The 20,556-nt window shown below is 41.4% G+C and overlaps 1 protein-coding gene across 1 annotated transcript in view; it reads right to left on the bottom strand.

The window, feature by feature from the left end:
• ANKRD55 (ankyrin repeat domain 55) overlaps window positions 1–20,556 on the bottom strand; it is a 132,126-nt gene that overhangs the window by 74,583 nt on the left and 36,987 nt on the right. The window contains exons 3-5 of the mRNA XM_011942923.1: window positions 15,141–15,263; window positions 6,592–6,722; window positions 1,072–1,181 (exon numbers count right to left, since the gene is read on the bottom strand). Of these exons, the coding sequence (XP_011798313.1) occupies window positions 1,072–1,181; window positions 6,592–6,722; window positions 15,141–15,263 (364 nt within the window). The remainder of the gene's footprint in view (window positions 1–1,071; window positions 1,182–6,591; window positions 6,723–15,140; window positions 15,264–20,556) is intronic.

Raw genomic sequence — 20,556 nt, 5'->3', positions numbered from 1 at the left:
TGGAATTTCCCAAGACCTTTTATTTTACTGTAAAAGAGATTGAAGTAAAGAAATCTTGTTATTCCTCAGCCTGGAAGATTATGGCCTTGGGCTTCTCAACCCAGACAGAGCTTCAGGTTTTAGTTCTGGACACAGAATTGAGAGGGTGAAGCATATAGAATACACTCCTTGTGCTGCTGGCCTATGACCTAGGCTTGGAAATGCTCAATTCCTGTCAGAGGCATGTTCTTGCAGAGCAGAAAATGTCCACCATATTACTGATTCCATAGTAGAAATTCTGTTAGCAGCTGCTCTGAGGGGCTTTCTAAAGAATGGGAACTGAGGCCATGTAGACACAGAGGAATGCAGAAGCTACCCTTGGTATGGACAAAACTTTTTCCTTCGTTGCTCAGTTATCTTACAAAAAGGTGGCCTTCTTGATCATCCAATTTACTCGAGTGTGTTTTTTCACAGGGCTTTTAGGTGCACACACTTCTGGTTTCCTTCTAACCCCCTGGTCTCCCTGCTGCTGGCTCCTCTGCCTCCTCCCAGCTCCTAAAGGCTGGCATTGCCCTGGGTTTAGACATTAACCTTTCTGCCCAGTCACTGCTCTTTTGCCCTATTAATTTTCTTCATAGCCCTCGTCATTATTAATGATCTTATTTATTTGTTAACTGGTATGCTCAAGAGCCTCACTAGAATATAAGCTCTGTGACATCAGAGACTCTGTTTTATTTACTGTGGAACTTCAAAGGACTAGAACAGTCTTTGGTCCATAATATGTGCTCAAAAAATAGTTGTTGAATGCATAATTGACTTACTGATTAATGGAATGAATGAATATATGAATTCTGATGATGACAAACAGCATATCTTCTTAAAGATTAGGAGATAAAACTTTTACTGAAGTAGGAAGAGACAGTTTGAGATTATTCTAGAATATTTTGTTGTGGTCCTATCTGCTGCAACTTAAAAAAAAAAAAAGATGGTTTTCTTTTTCTTTTTATCAGCCACAGAGGGATGGATTAGATGACCTTCTCATAGAAGTTGAGTCGCTCCCAACTTGAGCATCATGTAAACCTGGCCACTTACCTCACATCGGGCTCAGCAGTGGCAGCATGCAGTGGCAGGCGGCCATTTTTATCTGGGATATTGTGCTTGGCGCCATTTCTGAGTAGACTCACACAGCCTTCAAGCCAGCCCTGAAATACAAGAGCAACCACATCATTATATAACAGAAGCTCACATAACACGGTCCAACAAACTTTCTCTAGATTTTTTTTCCCCTTCTCTGGTTTGGCTAAACACATATTTTATTTGACTTGAAGTGGTTAAGAACCACAACTCCATCTTAGATGCCTCAGCAGAGGACTGAAGGTCTTGAGGTACAGATTCCCAGGTTTATGGGAGGACCTTTCCCCTTTAGATGCAGACTGACCTTAGAATCTCTCCATCTCCCCCTCCCCATTTCTAGGGCCACTCACTGGTATTATACGTATAAGCTCAGACTGCATGATAAATGGGCCTTGGTCCTCTATTGCAAGCTCCTTTTCTAGTAACCACGAGGACAGCACCTTGCCTATTCAAGTCAGTCCCCCTCCCAGTGCCTAGAAGTCTAACCTGAGCTCTACTGCAATGGCTGGGACCCTGCCAGCTTGTTAACTGATCTTTCTGATGCTGAAAGCTTGAATCCCTAAATACAAGGCATCACCAGCACCTTCCAAAGGTTTCCCATTGCTGTTTTATCCACCTGTAAATTCCCCAAGAACTTTATGTGAACTGCTGAAACCTGCTGTCTACAATTGTCTAGATTGAGACCTGATATGGCCACACCTCATGCTTGTTACATCCTCGGTCAGTACTTACTGCTGGGTCATCTTCTCATTGTCTCTCCCATTTCAAAGGGCAGGTATAATTTCAGGCTTGCCCTCCCTCCCATGCTACTTTAACTGACCCATAACTATTGATAACCAAGTTTGGCTCGCATGCTAAAGAGGATGTCTTCTACATTCATCCAGAATGGCTTGGGTTACTTGCCCAATTATAAGTAGACTTAAAAATAGATGAAATTATTATTATGAAGAATAATAGGATAACCCTCTATTTTGTTCAGAAGCAGGCTTCCCATCTTCCTACATTCGTGTCTAGGTAAACCTCAGAATTATCCAGTAAAATGAGAAAGATGACTGAAGATATTTCCTCCTTACATTGAAAGCAATAAAAATCAAAATGTTGGCCGGGCGCGGTGGCTCACGTCTGTAATCCCAGCACTTTGGGAGGCCGAGGCAGGTGGATCACAAGATCAGAAGATTGAGACCATCCTGGCTAACACGATGAAACCCCATCTTTATTAAAAATACAAAAAATTAGCCGGGCGTGGTGGAAGGTGCCTGTAGTCCCAGCTACTCGGGAGGCTGAGGCAGGAGAATGGCGTGAACCTGGGAGGTGGAGCTTGCAGTAAGCTGATGTCACGCCACTGCACTCTAGCCTGGGCGACAGAGCGAGACTCCGTCTCAAAAAAAAAAATTAACATGCTAATAAATGCATGGAGAAGAAGGAAGATAATGATGAGAAAATAACCTTTTGGTTTTGAAGTCTGGAAGGAAAATCAACAAAAATGCAACAAAACTCAGAGTATAAATATTGACTATGGTTTTGTAGAATTGACCATTAATATCTAAGTCTTAAGTAGAAGCAAGTATTTTTCTGGCATTTCCAGTCTTGAGTCATGGCTTACTGATGCATTAAATCTGTTTTTAGTTGTTAATGTCTAAATCATCAAGTTCTCAGATCAAAAGGAGAAATTAGACCCAGAGACCCAAAAGACAGGCATGCTGGGCAAATTTTAGAGTTGCCAAAGATTTACAGTTTTTGAAAAGCAGATCTTTTGGTGGGGGAAAGTTTGAAACACTTTTAAAAATCATTGCAACATTTCCTGGAACTCTGTGTGTGTCAATGGTTTTCTGATTTTTTTTTTTTTTCCTGAAGATGAAAAGAAAAACCATTGAATATACTCTCTGAAACACTTGGTCAGTCACTATTAAGAACCAAGAAATGAGTTTTATTCCTACTATGTGCTGGCTGATTCCCCCAGTGTTTATTCTTCAGCTGTGATGGGAATTTTAAAATTTTTATTACATGTTACAATTGAAGGAGAAAGCACAAAGAGATACAGTGATTTGCCTAACCAATGTCGCACACTTGTGAAATTTGATCATTTAAATTGGGTCCTTCTTGTTGTATCCAACTACTAAACCAGAGTTGAGAAGTCAGGGGAAAAAGCAGGCCGGGCACGTAACATTGCTCCAAAATGCAGTTATCTGCAAGCCTGGCTGCTGAAACTGCCTGTAGTAACTTGTTTTATCTAATGGCTTCCGAAAAACCTGCTGCAACAAAAAGAAGAATTTTACCCACCATGGTCACTCACCAATCAGAGCTTGCCAGCTCCCCAAAACTCGACTAGTGCCAATGAACTTTCTAGAAAAACAATATGTAACATTTCCCCTTCTAATAAAACCTACAGCTTCCTCTTCATTCTTTGGACATACCGAGGACCACCTGGTGTGTGTGTATGCCCTGAATTGCAATTCTTTTTTCCTTGTTTTTTGAGACAGTGTCTCACTCTGTCACCCAGGCTGGAGTACAGTGGCACGATCTCAATTCACTGCAGCCTCTGCCTCCTGGGTTCAAGTGATTCTCCTGCCTCAGCTTCCCAAGTAGCTGCGACTACAGGTATGCGCCACCACACCTGGCTATGTTTTGTCTTTTTAGTACAGGCAGGGTTTCACCATATTGCCCAGGCTGGTCTCGAACTCCTGACCTCAGGTGATCTGTCTGCCTCAGCCTCCCAAAGTGCTGGGATTAATGGCATGAGCCACCATGCCTGGCCGCAATTCTTACATATCAAATAATACGTTAAATGTAGAGATTAATATCTCTCTCTCTATATATATTATATATATTTATATCTATTATATATACTATTTTTATAGTATATATAAAATAATATATATATTTATTTATTTATTTTATTTTTTCTTTTTTTTTGAGATGGAATTTCGCTCTTGTTGCCCAGGCTAGAGTGCAATGGCGCCAACCTCCGCCTCCTGGGTTCAGGTGATTCTCCTGCCTCAGCTTCCCGAGCACCTGGAATTACAGACATGCACCACCATGCCCGGCTAATTTTGTATTTTTAGTAGAGACGGGGTTTCTCCATGTTCGTCAGGCTGGTCTCAAACTCCCGACCTCAGGTGATCCTCCAGCCTCCTGGCCTCCCAAAGTGGTGGGATTACAGGTGTGAGCCACCGTGCCCAGCCTCAACTCTACATATTTTATTTGAGTTTGACACATCTGTAGTAAGTTTTTCTGTACACTGAGTTCAGAGTTGTGGCAGAGACTTGACTTCTAAGTGTCCCATTTGGGAAGTTCTTCTTTAATTGTTGAATTTGAACATTGCCAGGAGGGAGGGATGAGCTTCACAGTGCAGTCCCCAGGACAACCACTTCCTGTGAGCCTCAGCAGAATGATGGAGGGTCCTGCCTTGGGGAGCCACACGGAGATGGGGGCAGAATTTAAAAGGTGGCACCACATGGTGTCCTGCTGGCAGACTCTCCTCATGCAGCGCCTTAGAATATATTCCGAGAAAGAGTTGTCTGCAAAGGTGTCAACTCTCTAGGCTCCAAGGGTATCCATTGTTATTCACCGTGATTTAGAGGAGTACTTCTTCCCAGTCCCCTGCATAGTCTCTAGTCAAAGAAATGTAAAATTTTGAGTTTTTGAACTTTGAAAGGGGACAGTTTACTTTCACTACATTCTATGTGCTAGTGGCCGTCAACTTTAGAAACCCCTTCTATCCCCTTCCTCCACCCCCTTATCCCAGTTTTCTCTTTTCTTCAGCTCAGACACTGGAAAAGTCCATAGCAAGAGCAGTTCTTAAGGCATGTGCTAGAAGGGAGGGGGCTAGGAGGACAGCCATATGTCTGTCTGAGATATGGGACTTCGGCTAATATGCACAGACCAGTGGCTTTTAAACTTGATGGGCAAGTTTTGGGCAGATCATGAGGTCAAGAGATCGAGACCATCCTGGCCAACATGGTGAAACCCTGTTTCTACTAAAAATACAAAAACTAGCTGGGTGTGATGGTGCACGCCTGTAGTCTCAGCTACTCCGGAGGCTAAGGCAGGAGAATCGCTTGAACCCAGGAAGGGGAGGCTGCAGTGAGCTGAGATTACACCACTGCACTCCAGCCTGGGGAACAAGTAAAACTCTGTAAAAAAAAAAAAAAAAAAAAGAAAAGAAAAGAAAAGAAAAAAATTCCCAAGGAGGTTTGTTTAACATGCAGACTCCCCCAACACCAATTACCCTAGTCCTGCTCCCAGAGTATCTGACTCAGGAGGTCTAGGGTATACCCCTGGTACCTCCATTCGACACTAATGTGAATAAGTTCTGATAACCCTCTACCATCGGACCAGCCTGGCACTTGCATTTGAAACAAGCACCACAAGGGATGTTTACACAAAAGATCTGTGGACCACAGTTTGAAAATTTCTTCCCAGATTTGCATGTGAGTTCTATAGAGAGGGCACAAATAGAAAATGAAAAAGTAGGCTTTAAAGGAAATCTCTATAAGACTTGGGTAATGCTTCATTGCAATCTATGCCAGCTCATGGCAGAAGGGGGTGGTGTTTGGGAAAGGGAAGTGATTTAATTCAGCAGGACACCTTCAGTGGGGCTGGTCCAGAGTGAATTCACCACCATCAGTGGGCAGCAGTAGCAAATGCAAGCTGTAGCAAATGCAAGAAGCTGCACTGGCAGCAATGGTGGTCACAGTGAAGATTTCTGGGTACCTCTCTGGAGAGGAAGAAAAAGGATGACCTCCATGTGGTGGTTAGGAGTTGTTTGACATGGGCTCAAGGCACCCCTAGGACCTCCCAGAAGGATTGCAGGAAGAGTTTGAGAGGAGAGGGTCTTGAGGATTTTCAGTAAGGCTTAACCAAGCTTGCTCTAATGTTGGGAAATGCTGAGCCGAATTCTCTACTGGTGAGGACTAGCATTACGACACAGTTGTTAAATTGAACCCTGATTGTGGGCTGAGTCCTCTGCTTGACATTGTCCCTTTAAGAGCCTGCTATGTCTCCCCTGTTCTCTATTGTCCAGTCCCTCCCACCACCTCCCCCAGTTCTCATTGTTCTCCACATTCCTCAGCCTCAAGCTTCTATTCGACCAATTCTACCCCACAGATGTTAACCGCACCTTCACAGTGTTCCCACCCTGTTGGGGTTATTTAGGGAGATTGTTCTTAGAAGCACCAAGTGTGTCCAGAAATATCCTGAGAGAAATTCCGATGCTGTTAAGATAGAAAAGAATGTTTCCCTAATGGCCATATCACTTCTATCTTAGAGGATTGTTAGGAAGATCCAAAATGGCCCAAATTCATGAAACCAACTCTAAGTGGGGATATAAATGTTGAAGATGATTGGAGTAAAGCTTCAAGTTCTAGCTCCTTTAGCCAGCTGCATAGATCCAAGAATGGTCCTCTGCAACTGGGACCCCATAATGACACCCTTAGCCTACCCTGCTCCTTAGACCCTGTGACAGACACGAATCAGTACCAGGTAGGTGGCCAGACATAAACTTGTGCGGCCATAAGCATCCTGCATGTTAATATTCGCTCCCATCTTCAACAGCAGCTTCACTGTGTCCACTTGACGTCCAGAAACCGCATGCATCAAGGGCGTGCATCCTGGAATGAGACATTTCAACAGCCTTTAAACATGTTTGACCCATGAAACTGATGATCAGGCTTTATTGGCCTGTTCATTTATTTTGCTATTTGCAATACAAACCCAGCTGTTTATGTGAGACTGAAGGGAGATAAAGCTAATTGTTGCTACATCTCTATAAACTATGTATTTTTTTTACTGGCTCTTTACAATCTTTTGCAATTTTGCAATAATTGGCTGAGTAAAACATTTTGGGTAGACGATAAAAATTGTTTATGACTGTGTCAGGGATCAGCGTAGTTTAAGACATAGTTTAAGATTTATCCTGACTTAGCTTGAACAATGTAGCATCTGGGAGTGCCTTTGGAAAGCCGCTCTATCTGAGATGGGTTCAGCACACTTTCATTGGAGGTGGCGGGTGTTAGGGGACAGCAACAGTGCCCAGCCTTGGACTGCACAAATTCTTGTTGAAAAAGTGACCACCTGTACTGAAATGCTTCTCTGTTTTCAGAATCAATATAGGCCAAGGCATTTAGTTTTTTATATGTTTTCTTCCTGAATAAAAATAGAGATGAAATTACACATTCTGATGAACTTTGCAGGGCTGTTGGAACAAGCCAGCCTCATGAGGCAGGATCCAGGTGCTTCTCATTCCTTCAGGTGAAGAAATCAAACCTCAGATTCACCCCTTGCCCAGCTGAGACTTGTATAGATGTCTTTGGATTGGAGATTGTGATTCTTCTCCAGATGAACTGCAAGCTATGACCCTGAGAAATCCCCGAGAAAGGGTAAATCCCAAGATTTCTGTTTTCACTGAAGGAGCACCGAGTTCAGAGTTGTGGCTGAGTCTTAACTTCTAAGTGTCCCTTTTGCCAAAGTTTTCTTTAATATTTGAATTTGAACATTGCCAGGAGGGAGTGATGAGCTTTGCAGTGCAGTCCCTAGGACACCAGAAATTGAGTTGTGGTCGGCAACTCAATTTCTCCAATTTTTTTCCTTCTAAAACTCTTTCAGTCATCTGTACTGGGAAAAAGCAGCAATGAAGTGCTATGTCTTAAAATAGTTGAAAAATTTCCTCCCTTTCCCTTCCTCCCTTCCTTTCTTCCTGTCAACAAGTGGTAATTATAACTATTGAGAGAAAAAAAAAGGACATGCTGCAAAAGGCAATTATTGAAGCAATCTGTGAATCTGAAATACTCAGTAAGTAAAGCTAAAGAATCCCTAGATAGGCCAGGTGTGGTCATGCCTGTAATCCCAGCACTTTGGGTAGGCCGAGGTGGGCAGATCTCTTGAGGCCAGGAGTTCGAGAACAGCTTGGCCAACATGGTGAAACCCTGTCTCCACTAAAAATACAAAAAAAAAAAAAAAAAAAAAAAAAAAAAAAAATTAGCTGGGCATGGTGGCACGCACCTGTGATCCTAGCTACTCAGGAGGCTGCGGCAGGAGAATCGCTTGAACCCGGGAGGTGGAGGTTGCAGTGAGCCGAGATTGTGCCATTGCACTCCAGCGTGGGTGACAGAGAGAGACTCCATCTCACAAAAACAAAAACAAGAAAAGAATCCCTAGATACTGTTTTCATAAAATTATATGTTATATCTAGCTAATTTACATCTATCTTGAGAGCCTAGCTTACATATAAATTTCTTCAGGGAACACCTTCTTGACCCTCTATTGTGAACTGGATGTCCATGTTATAATTTTTCATCATCCTTCATTTTTCTCTAGTAATGCTTTTAATATTTTATAATCATGTATTGATTGAGCATAATCATGTGTTTAAAATTTGTCTCTTCTAAGCTATAAATTCGAAGTGGAAGGAACCACATCTCTCATGCTCATCACTGAATCCTCAGTACCAACCACTGTATCTGGTACCGGGAAGATATTAAACAGCAATTCTGAAATGCATAACCAAATGATTACTGAACTAATTTTTTTTTTTTTTGAGACACCATCTTGCTCTGTTGCCCAGGCTGGAGTGCAGTGGTGTGACCACGGCTCCCTGCAGCCTTCACTTTCCAGGCTCAAGCAATCCTTCCACGTCAATGTCCCAAAGTGCAGGGATTATGGGCATGAGCCACTGCCCAAATATTTCTTAAGTTTAAAATAATTTTCCTGACGTGTCTTTAACTGAGGTTTAGGGAGGAATGACAGATTTATCTCCAAATTGGGTTCCAGAATTTATTTTAAGTTGGTACATTTGTCCTTGTAGAAAATAGAAGGGAAAAAACCCTCAAAATAAAACAAATAAGAGAGTATAGCATTGTTCCTGTATATAAAATTCATATATAAAAGAAAAGGTCTTCCTTAAACAAAAGCAATGGGAAAAGTAACAAAAAACATTGGCAACGACAACAAAAATAAGGTACTTAGGAATAAATCTAACTGAAGAAGAGCAAGACTTATGTGGATAAAAAGTATAAAACTTATTGGGTGACATAACAGAAGAACTAAACATGGGAAGATATACTATGTTTATGACAGAAAAGACTCAATATAATAGAGCCATCAATTTCCTGAAAATGAATCTATACATTCATTGCAAGTCTAATAAAAACTCAACAAAGCTGTTGTGAAACTTGAAAAAAATCCTAAAATTTATCTGGAAGTTTAAACTGCCAAAAAAAATTTCAAGACAATTTTACAGTAGAACTAAAGAGGATTATTGCTTTTTGAACCAACAAGATTATACAGCGATGGTAATTAAAACAATAAACATGTCAACAGAACAGAGGAAAAAGTTCAGGAAATACTTAGACCTATCAAGGAACTCAATATATGACCAAAGTGACATCATCACAAATCATTAGGAAAAAAAGGTATTCAATAAATGGTGCTGAGAAACTGGCTATAAAAAAGGGATACATTAAAATTAGATCTAAAATTCACATCATACATAAATACTTTCCAAATATGAAAAGCAAAATTTAACAACTTATAAAATATATAGACGAATATATTTTATAACATTAAGACTAGTAAGGCCTTACTGAAGAAGACATAAAAACTGCAAACTATAAAGAAAACATTTTATTAAATTAAATTATATTCAAATTAAAAATTTTCTGTATTACATAAGATCCCATAAATGAAATGAAAAGGCCAGCTACAGATTGGGAGGTTATTTTAATTCATAAAACCAAGAAAAAATTATGAGCTTAACTAAATAAATAACATCAATAATTGAATCAGAAAGAAATAAACAATGTAGGGGCAATTTGAGAGACAGCAGACACAAGCCAATAAACATGAAAGATTATAAATCTCTCAAATGATTAGAGAATACATATTTCTACATTTCTCAATGTCATTTCTCAATGACATTCATACATATTGGATTACCAATTATAAAACATCTGAAATGCCAGGTGTTGTCAAGGATTTGGGGAACTCTTACATACTGTTGGTTAAAGTATAAGTTGGGACAACCATTTTGGGGGATAAATGTGGCAACATTTCATAAAATTATAGGTGCTCATACCTTATAACCCTGTAATTCCACTTCCAAGTTTATTTCATAAAGAAACTTTCACATTGATGAACAAAGAGATATAATCAAAGATGATAATGAAGAATTAAACAAGAAATGGCATAAATGAACGTTAATAGAGAAATACATAAATTATGTTAGATTTATGCAAAGAAGTGTCATAGAGCAATTCAAATGTCCAAGTTAAGTTAATCCAGATCCACTTGAATAAATCTTGAAGACATAATTTTGAGTGAAGAAAGCCAATTGCAAAGATATACACTATTATTTATGTAAATTTTATAAATCAAAATAACACCAGATTGCTATAAACCCAGGAGAAGTAGTCAAAGCAGAAAAACAGAAAAAGGAAAGATACACATCAGCTTCAGAATAGTGGTTAGTTATTTTAAAGGAATGAAGGGAAAAGGGGTGGAATCAGAAAAGGATAAAAAGGGCCTTCAACTGCTCTGTAACTTTTTTCCTTTAAAAAAATCCAAGGAAAAAATTGCAAATTGTCAAAATTGTTAAATTCTGGGTGGTGGGTACATAGCAGTTTGACATGTTATTCTCTGTACTTTGTCTTATGTTTGAAATTTTTTTTTTTTTTTTTTTTTTTGAGACGGAGTCTCGCTCTGCCGCCCAGGCTGGAGTGCAGTGGCCAGATCTCAGCTCACTGCAAGCTCCGCCTCCCGGGTTTATGCCATTCTCCTGCCTCAGCCTCCCGAGTAGCTGGGACTACAGGCGCCCACCACCTCGCCCGGCTAGTTTTTTGTATTTTTTAGTAGAGACGGGGTTTCACCGTGTTAGCCAGGATGGTCTCGATTTCCTGACCTCGTGATCCGTCCGTCTCGGCCTCCCAAAATGCTGAGATTACAGGCCACCGCGCCCGGCCTGAAATATTTTATATTTGAAATAAAATACACAAAATAAAGGGTGGAGCAACTTGGTTAGGTAAGGTGTGCAGGAAGGTAGCCTCAGCATCTTGTGTCCTTAAATGATCCATTTTGCCACGTGGTAAAGTGTTCAAGAACTTTAAGACATCTGCACTATAAAATAAGGAGCAGAAAGAGCACTAACCAAGGACACAGAATATTTAGGTTCCAGTTCCTAGCTATTTTACTAGCTATGAAACTTTGGTTGAGAAACTTAGCCACTTTGAGACTCATTGTCTTGTCCTGGGTGGTACAAAGTAATTACAGTATGGTTATGAAATTCCAAAAGCAATAATAATAGCTTGTATTTATTGAGTGTTTATTATGTATCAGGCATAACTCTGAATACTCTAGATGTATTAACCCAGCTAGTTTTGATTTTTGTACTGTCTTAGTCTGTTTTCTGTTGCTATAACTGAATACCCAAGACTGGGTAATTTATAAAGAGAAGAATTTTATTTCTTTCAATTCTGGAGGCTGAGATGTCCAAGGTTGAGGGACTACATTTGGTGAGGGTCTTCTTAGTGGTCGGAACTCTCTGCAGAGTCCCGAGGTGGTACAGGGTATCACATGGCAAGGGGGCTCATGAGAGATCACCAAACTAGCTTTTATAACAGACCCACTCCCATGATTACTAACCCACTCCCACAGTGACCCATGAATGGATTAATCCCAATAATCTCCCAAAGGTTCCACCTCTCAACACTACTGCATTGTGGACCAGGTTCCCAACACATGAAATTTGGGGGAACACATTCAAACTATAGCATGTAGCTTGAATGTAGTTGAAATTGGGTATACTGATTCCTTCCACTTTATTCCTTTTCAAAATTGTTTCAACTGTCCTAGTTCCTTTGTATTTCTATACACATTTTAGCTAATCTTGTCTATATACACAAAACATCTTGCTGGGGTTTGGTAGAAATTATGATCTCCGTCTTATGCCAAGATATCTCTTCAGAATTTGCACTAAACCTGTATATAAATTTGAAGAGCACTGCATGTTTAATATGTTGAGCCACAAACATGGTTATGCCTTTCCAATTATTAAGATCTATTAAGATTTATTTAATTAGCACTTTATAGTTTTCAACATACAAGTTCTGTACATATTTTGTTGTATTTACACCTAAATGTTTCTTTTTATTGAGTGATTTTAAATGGTATTATAGTTTAAATTTTTGATGTCTGCATGTTCATTGTTACTATACAAAAATAACATTTATGTTTGTATATTGATCTTGTACGCTGTGACCTTGCTGAACTCACTTAGTTGTAGGAGTATGTTGGTAGATTCCTTAGGATTTACTATGAAGACAATCAAATTGTGCAAAAAGTAAGTTTCTTTTTTCCTTTTTCAAGATGTATGCTTTTGGCTGGGCCAGTAGCTCATGCCTGTAATCCCAGCACTTTGGCAGGCCAAGGTGGGCGGATCACCTGAGAGGTCAGGAGTTTGAGACGAGCCCGGGTAACATGGTGAAATCTGTTTGTACTAAAAATACAAAAATTAGCTGGGCGCAGTGGCGGGTACCTGTAATCCCCGTTACTCGGGAGTCTGAGGCAGAATTGCTTGAACCCGGGAGGTGGAGGTTGCAGTGAGCGGAGATTGCACCACTGCACTTCAGTCTGGGTAACAGAGTGAGACTCTGTCAAAAAAGTAAAAGATGCATGCTTCTTACTTCCTTTTCTTGCCCGTTTGCACTCATATTACACTATGCTGAATTGGAGTGGTGAGAGTGGACATTCACACCTTGTTCCAGGTCTTAGGGGCAAAGCACTCAAACTTTCACCATTAAGTAAAACCTTAGCTCTAGAGTTTTGTTGTTGTTGTTGTTGTTGTTGTAGAAGATACTCTTCCTTATGTTGAAGAAGCTCTCCTCTATTCCTGTTTTTCTGAGATTTTTATTATTAATATGCGTTAAATTTTGTCTAATGCTTTTTTGTATTAATTGATATGAACATGTGATTTTTCTGCCTTAGTTGGTTAATTTGGTAGATTACATTGACTTTCAAATATCGAACCAGTCTTACATCCCTAACATCCCTAAAACAAACCCTACTTGATCATGGTGTATGATTCTTTTTGTTTTTGTTTTGAGATGGAGTCTTGCTCTGTCACCCGGCTGGAGTGCAGTGGTGCGATCTCGGCTCCCTGCAACCTCCGCCTCCCGGGTTCAAGCAATTCTCGTGCCTCAGCCTCCCCAGTAGCTAGGATTACAGGCACATGCCACTGTATGCAGCTAATTTTTGTATTTTTAGTAGAGACAGGGTTTCACCATGTTGGCCAGGCTGGTCTTGAAGTCCTGACCTCAAGTGATCTGCTTGTCTCGGCCTCCTAAAGTGCTGGGACTATAGGCGTGAGCCACCGTGTCCAGCCTATTTCTGTATATTACTGAATGCTATTTGCTAATATTTGGTTAAGGATTTTTATATCTACATTCAAGAAGAATACTGGTGTACAGGCTTATTTTTTTTACATTGTCTTTGGTTTTGATAGTGAAGCAATACTAGCTCATAAACATAACTGAAACGTGTTTTCTCATCTCTTTTTTTGGAAGAGATTATGTGGAAGCAATGCTGGTTATTCTTTAAAAGTTTGTAGAAATCTGCCAGGTGAGGTGGCTCATATCTATAATCTTAGCACTTTGGGAGGCCGAGGTGGGAGGATCACAAATCTCTGGTGAAATAATCTAGTCTTGAAGATATCATTTTTGGGGGGAATTTTAAAATTATGAAGTCAATTTCCTAATTATAGGGCTCTTCAGATTATCTATTTCTTATTGTCTATTTCTTACTCTTCTGTTTTCAAGTTCGTTAATTCTTTCCTTTGCATCCTCATTCTGCTGCTGAGCTTATTCACTGAGTTTTAACATTGTGATCACTGTATTTTTGATTTTTAAAAATTCCCATTTGGTTTTTCCTTATGTCTTTTATTTCTTTGCTGAGACTTCCTATTTTTCTCTTTAGTTTTAAGCATGTTTTCAATTGCTCATTGAAGCATTTTTGTCACGGTTATTTGAAAATCTTTGTGAGATAATTTTAACATCTCTTTCATTGGCATCTGTTGATTTTTTTTCCATTCAGTTTGAGATCTCCCTGTTTCTTGGTATGACAAGTAATTAAAACTTGGACATTTGGAGTATTATATTATGAGATTCCTGATATTAAACCTTTTATTTTAGCTGGCTTCCATGGGCACTGCTGTAAAGGAGAAGTAAAGGGGTGCCACCTCATTATTGCAAGGTGGCATTGGAAATCCAGGTTTCCTACTTAGTCTTTGCTGGAATGAGTGGGGCTGGAGCCCAATGGCTTTTTGTGGTATTTGGCTGGAGTAGGGACTTATTGTCTAAAAAGTGTTCTGTCTTTCTAGGCTGTTCCTTTCCTGGTCCTTTTGCCAGAGAGAGAAGGCTTTTGTTGTTTTTGCTGCTGTTTGGTCTGTGCCTGTTGACATTTCTGGGTTGCCAGCTTCTTCAGCATCAGCTCTGGGATTAACGAGGCAAAAAGAAAACCCTGGGCACTTACACAATGTCATTCCTTGAGTCAGGAGATCTCGGCTCATCTGTCATTTTATCTCCATCTTCCAGAGTCTTGTTATGTTTATATATAATGTCCAGGGTTTTTAGTTGTATTTAGCAGAAATAATACGAAAGAAATGCATCTACTCCATCTTCTCAGAAGCAGAAATTCTTGCTCTTTGCCTTTTACAGTCACATTTTCTTAAGATCCATTGTTACCAAAAATAGCCTACTCTTTTCGTACCCTGTCCTAACTACTTGACCTATCTAGTTTGGTCATTCATACAGAGATACTGAAAACAAACTCAAAATGATGACTTCCTTATAAGAGGCGATGTAAAAGAATCTGAAACTTTGTGTCTAATCCCCTTATTTAAAGAAATACCAAGGTATCTGCACATAGCCACAGTATCAAAATGGCTGGTCAGATATACATTTATTAACATTGCTCATGTCTGAAGGCCATCTCTAAAAAAATAGAGCAGAACATTCTGGATTCAAAATGCATACATATCTCACCTTCACTGTCACAGCATTCTAGGATAGAAGGGTCTTCCCGAATCACTGCAGTCAGAGCATTGACATCTCCATTAGAGGCTGCCTGATACACCATGGTCAGGTCAACTTCTTCAGATGAGTCACCTTCATGCATCAGACAGACACAATGTTAGTGTGTGGAGCCAGTTCACGGAAAAAATAACAATACCCAAGTCCTCACCCACAAAAGTGATTCATTAAAACTTCTCAAGTGAATCCAGGCAGAAGACTGAGTCATTCTGGCCACACACTCCCTCACCACTTCTGAAGAAAGGAGGATCACTCATGCCATTTGAACACCGCTGTGTACTGGAAAGGAACCTGAGGGATTGGATTTCATTTGAGATTTTCTGATTCTTTCCAGGCATTCAGGCTCGAAGTCAGTGAGCCCGGAGAGGAAAGTGGGGCCCTCATCTCAGTTCTGTGTTGCCCTTTTTGATCTGGAACATGTTCCTTGTACTCTCAATGACTCAGTTTACCACCTATGAAAGAGACATTGTGCTCTCTGTTCTCTGATCTCCAGATGTAGAGGGTGAGCTGGCCTTTCCCGCTCTATTCTGTACCCTGAGGACTGACCCTTGCCGAGTGCTCCACCCAGGCTCCCTCACCCTCTTGCTTGCCCATGAAAGGCACGGGCAGGAGCCTGGTGGGGAGAAGAGAGAGAAGGGACATTTCTTCCTGCCTTCCCCTAGTGCAGTGTTCGGCAGGAGCCACTTCTCTCCCACCAGGAGGCTCTTTCTTGGCAGAGCCAGTCTCTTTCTCTGCAGAGTCAGTTTCACTGGGTTCCCTGATAAAACGGTCCTCTCCCATCCTTCTTTGGCTTCCCACTGATGTTAGTCTGTGGAGCTTCAGCATCCCCAGTTCATCCTTTCAGCCCTGCTTCATCTCTGCAAGTTGACCCTTCATGAAAGTCTCTTCATTTCAACCACCTAGGATTTCATGAAATGGAATTCCCAGAAGAAACAGAACTGTAGGCAACTCCTTTGAATTTTGTAGCCACGTGCATTGTGCCTTGGGCACAACTGAACCAACTAATACATGGTCAACGGATGGCTTATGTCTGTAATGTCAACACTTTGGGAGGCTGAGGTGGGAGGATGGCTTGAGCCCAGGACTTCGAGATCAGCCTGGGCAACACGGTGAGACCCTCTCTCTACAAAAATTTTAAAAATTAGCTGGGCATGGTGGTGGGTACCTGTAGTCCCAGGTACTCAGGAAGGTGAGGCAGGAGGATCGCTTGAGCCCCAGAGTTCAAGCAGTGAGCTATGATTGTGCCACTATACTCCAGCCTGGATAACAGATGAGACCTTGTCTTAAAAAACAAACAAACAAAAAGGCGACAAGAGAACTATAGATCAAGTGGGGCCAGGCGCAGTGGCTTATGCCTGTAATCCAGGCACTGTGGGAGGTCGAGGCAAGTGGATCACTTGAGGTCAGGAGTTCAAGACCAGCCTGGTCAACGTAGTGAAACCCTGTCTCTACTGAAAATACAGAAAAATAAGCCAGGTGTGGTGGCATGCGCCTGTAATCCCAGCTACTTGGGAGGCTGAGGCAGGAGAATCGCTTGAACCCCGGAGGCAGAGGGTGCAGTGAACCAAGATCGCACCACTGCACTCCAGCCTGGGTGACACAGCGAGACTCTGTCTCAAAAACAAACAAAAAAAGAACTGTGGTTAAGTGGAGCACAGGGAGGACTGGGAGGTGAGTTCTGCTCAAGAGGAGGCCTCCAGGGTGAGGCTGTGCTGATCGACTCATACACAGTTCCTCCCATGCACGCCTCCCCTGCCCCGCAAGCATAGCCATTGTCCAGGGAAAAAATATGTGTGTAAGAAAAAGTTTTTTGGCCAAGCACAGTGGCTCACGCCTGTAATCCCAGCACTTTGGGAGGCTGAGGTAGGTGGATCACCTGAGGCTGGGAGTTTGAGACCAGCCTTACCAACATGGAGAAACCCCATCTCTACTAAAAATACAAAAAATTAGCTGGGCATGGTGGCGCATGCCTGTAATCCCAGCTATTTGGGAGGCTGAGGCAGGAGAATTGCTTGAACCCAGGAGGCAGAGGTTGCAGTGAGCCGAGATGGCGCCTTTGCACTCCAGCCTGGGCAACAAGAGCGAAACTCCATCTCCAGAAAAAAAAAAAGAGAAAAAGGTTTTTTTAAGTTGTGTTTTTCTGCTAATGTGGACATTATGTCAAAGATACTTTTTAGTTTTCAGTTCTAATTGATCTTTAGTTGGCAGTGGACCTAACCCTTTGCCTCGGTTTCTTTGTCCCAGTATTTTTGGGAAGTCATAAGTGATTTTTAGCCAGTTGACCTGTCTGTCCCCAAAGGAGTTTGTTATTGGAAATATTTCATTTATGACAACAAACTGTTTTGTAAAATGAGTGGTTGTTCCCTAACTTATTTTGCTGTTTTTGTGTGTTTGTTTTAGGCAGACTCACTTGCACATTTGCCTGGGGGCCAGAAGTGAGAGAGAAGGAGTGTCCAGGTCAGATGCCACTCCTGTGATGAGCGCAAGGACTATGGAGCCAGACAACTTCAGTATCAGTCCCAGTTTGCACTGACCATCTTCATTTTGTTTGTTTGTTTGTTTGTTTGTTTGAGACAGGGTCTGGTTGGTTAACCCAGGCTGGAGTGCAGTGGCATGATGTTGGCTCACTGCAGCCTTGATCTCCCAGGCCCAAGTGATCCTCCCATCTCAGCCTCCTGAGTAGCTGGGACTACAGACACGCACCACCACGCCCAGCTAATTTTTGTATTTTTTGTAGAGATGGGGTTTTGCCATTTTGCCCAGGCTGGTCTCCTAACGATCCTCCCACCTTGGCCTCCCAAAGTGCTGGGATTTATAGGCGTGAGCCACTGTTCCTGGCCAGTTTCTTTGTCTTTAAAATGAAGGTAATAATGATGATAATTATGACAACTACCTACCTCTCTTATAAGTTTGTTGTGAGGAAAGAAATAAGTTAATATTTAATTCTGTGTGCTTTTAGAACAAGGCCTGGCATATAATAGTGTATATATTTGCTATGACTATTGCTGCATAAAAAAATTTTTTTTTGGTGTATTTAGAAAGCATTAGAAATCTGGGACATGTAGAGAAAATAATCTCTTGTTGATGATGATTAGACAAAGACTTTATAAATTGCATAGAACGTTAGTCTCCATTAGGAAACTTCCCAGGACTCTAGACATTTTAAGATTTCTCACAATATATTTGGGCACAAGAAATAGGGCCCAGAAATAGGACAAAAATGGAGCTGGTATCTGGTTGTGTGACCACAGCCAAAGATGCTGGTGGTATCACTTCAGGAAGAAGATCCTGGTGGTAGGCTGAGGAGCTCTGTGTTTAATAGCCTGTTCATATGTTATATAATGTGCCTATATAACAGACATAAATGTATTTACAATCCATTCATCCCTGAGTGCATTCAAATATACAAGACACATTCATCACACTGTCGACCACATACAGCTGAGAGAAACAATGAATGCATTGCCTGATAGAATTATGATCCCCAAAATATCTTGCCAGAAATCTAATTAGATGGTGTTTAATAGGGCTAAACGTAGAGTAACATTGAAAGACAGGACCAGCTGATTTCCTAGGCCGACTAAGAATCCCTAAGCCTAGCTGGGAAGGTGACTGCATCCACCGTTAAACACAGGGCTTGCAACTTAGCTCACACCTGACCAATCAGGTAGTAAAGAGAGCTCACTAAAATGCTAATTAGGAAAAAACAGAAGGTAAAGAAATAGCCAATCATCAATCGCCTGAGAGCACGGCGGGAAGGACAATGATCGCGATATAAACCCAGGCATTGGAGCCAGCAACGGCTACCCTCTTTGGGTCCCCTCCCTTTGTATGGGAGCTCTGTCTTCACTCTATTAAATCTTGCAACTGCACTTTCTTCTGGTCCGTGTTTGTTACCGCTTGAGCTGAGCTTTCGCTCGTGTCCACCACTGCTGTTTGCCGCTGTCACAGACCCACCACTGACTTATATCCCTCTGGATCTGGCAGGGTGTCCACTGTGCTCCTGATCCAGCAAGGCGCCCATTGCCGCTCCCAATTGGGCTAAAGGCTTGCCATTGATCCCTCACTGCTAAGTGCTCAGGTTCCTCCTAATCGAGTTGAACACTAGTCACTGGGTTCTAGGTTCTCTTCCGTGACCCACAGCTTCTTATAGAGCTGTACCACTCACCACATGGCCCAAGATTCCATTCCTTGGAATCCGTGAGGCCAGGAACCCCAGGTCAGAGAACAGGAGGCTTGTTATTATCTTGGAAGTGGCTCACCATTTTGGAAGTGGTCCGCCACGATCTTCGGAGCTCTAAGAACAAGGACCCCTGGTAACAGTATCTTAGTCCACAAAATATCCAGTTGAACTAATTGAAGGGTGGTTAAGTATGTAGTTTTTGCACTCAACTTCCCCTCTCCCTGTTGATAAGATTAACCTGATTATTCTTTAGGGACTACTTCCTTGCCTCTTCTAGCCCACAGGCTGATTCAGTGGAATTGACTATATCCCTGGTCAGGGGCAGAACATGTGGCTTAGAACTAAGCCACTCAGCACTAGCATTATCCTGGCCTTGGAGACTGACTCAGGGATGTGACCCAATTAGAGCCCATGACAAGCAATGATACGTTTGATACGTTGACTGGGGTTGTCGAGAACAATACTGTCACTTTGTTCTACCATCCATGAACCTGGAAGCCACCTGGTGACATATTTCTCTTACCAGAGAAAGGTGGAGAGCTTTTCTCTGCCCCCTATACCACCCCCCCCCCCCAAAAAAAAAAAAAAAAAAAAAGAAATATTAGCCTAGATCAATGTCCCGAAGCATTTCCCCAGTGTTTTCTTCTGGTAGTTTCATGTCTTACATTTAAATCTTTAATCCATTTTGATTTGACTTTTGTATATGGTGAGAGATAGGGATCTAGTTTTATTCTTCTGCATATAGATATCCAGTCTTCCCAGCACCATTTATTGAAGAGACTGTTCTTTCCCCAGTGTATGTCTTGGTGGCTTTGTTAAAAATGAGTTGACTGCAAATGTGTGAACTTGTTTCTGGAACCTCAATTCTGTTCCATCGGTCTACGTGGCTGTTTTTATGCCAGTATCATGCTATTTTGGTTACTATGGCCTTGTAGTATAATTTGAAGTCAAGTAATGTGATGCCTTCAGCTTAAGTCAATTTACATAGATTTTGTGTATTCATTTGGATTTTCTTTTTAATCACTGAAAAAGTTCTGACCGATAAAACGTTTTAAAAAGGAACTTGGAGTTTTAGCTGGAAAATTAGCTCTATAGAAATAAACAGCATTGTAATAAATTAGGAGGAAGTCTGGCTGAATTACCAAATCTAGTAGCCATATTGAGGGCAGTGATAGGCCTTTTCCA

This window comes from Colobus angolensis, unplaced genomic scaffold (genome assembly GCF_000951035.1).
Source record: "Colobus angolensis palliatus isolate OR3802 unplaced genomic scaffold, Cang.pa_1.0 Scaffold212, whole genome shotgun sequence".
Classification (NCBI taxonomy): domain Eukaryota; kingdom Metazoa; phylum Chordata; class Mammalia; order Primates; family Cercopithecidae; genus Colobus; species Colobus angolensis.
Note: the sequence above shows the minus strand (reverse complement) of the source record. Positions and strands in the feature narration are given on the sequence as shown.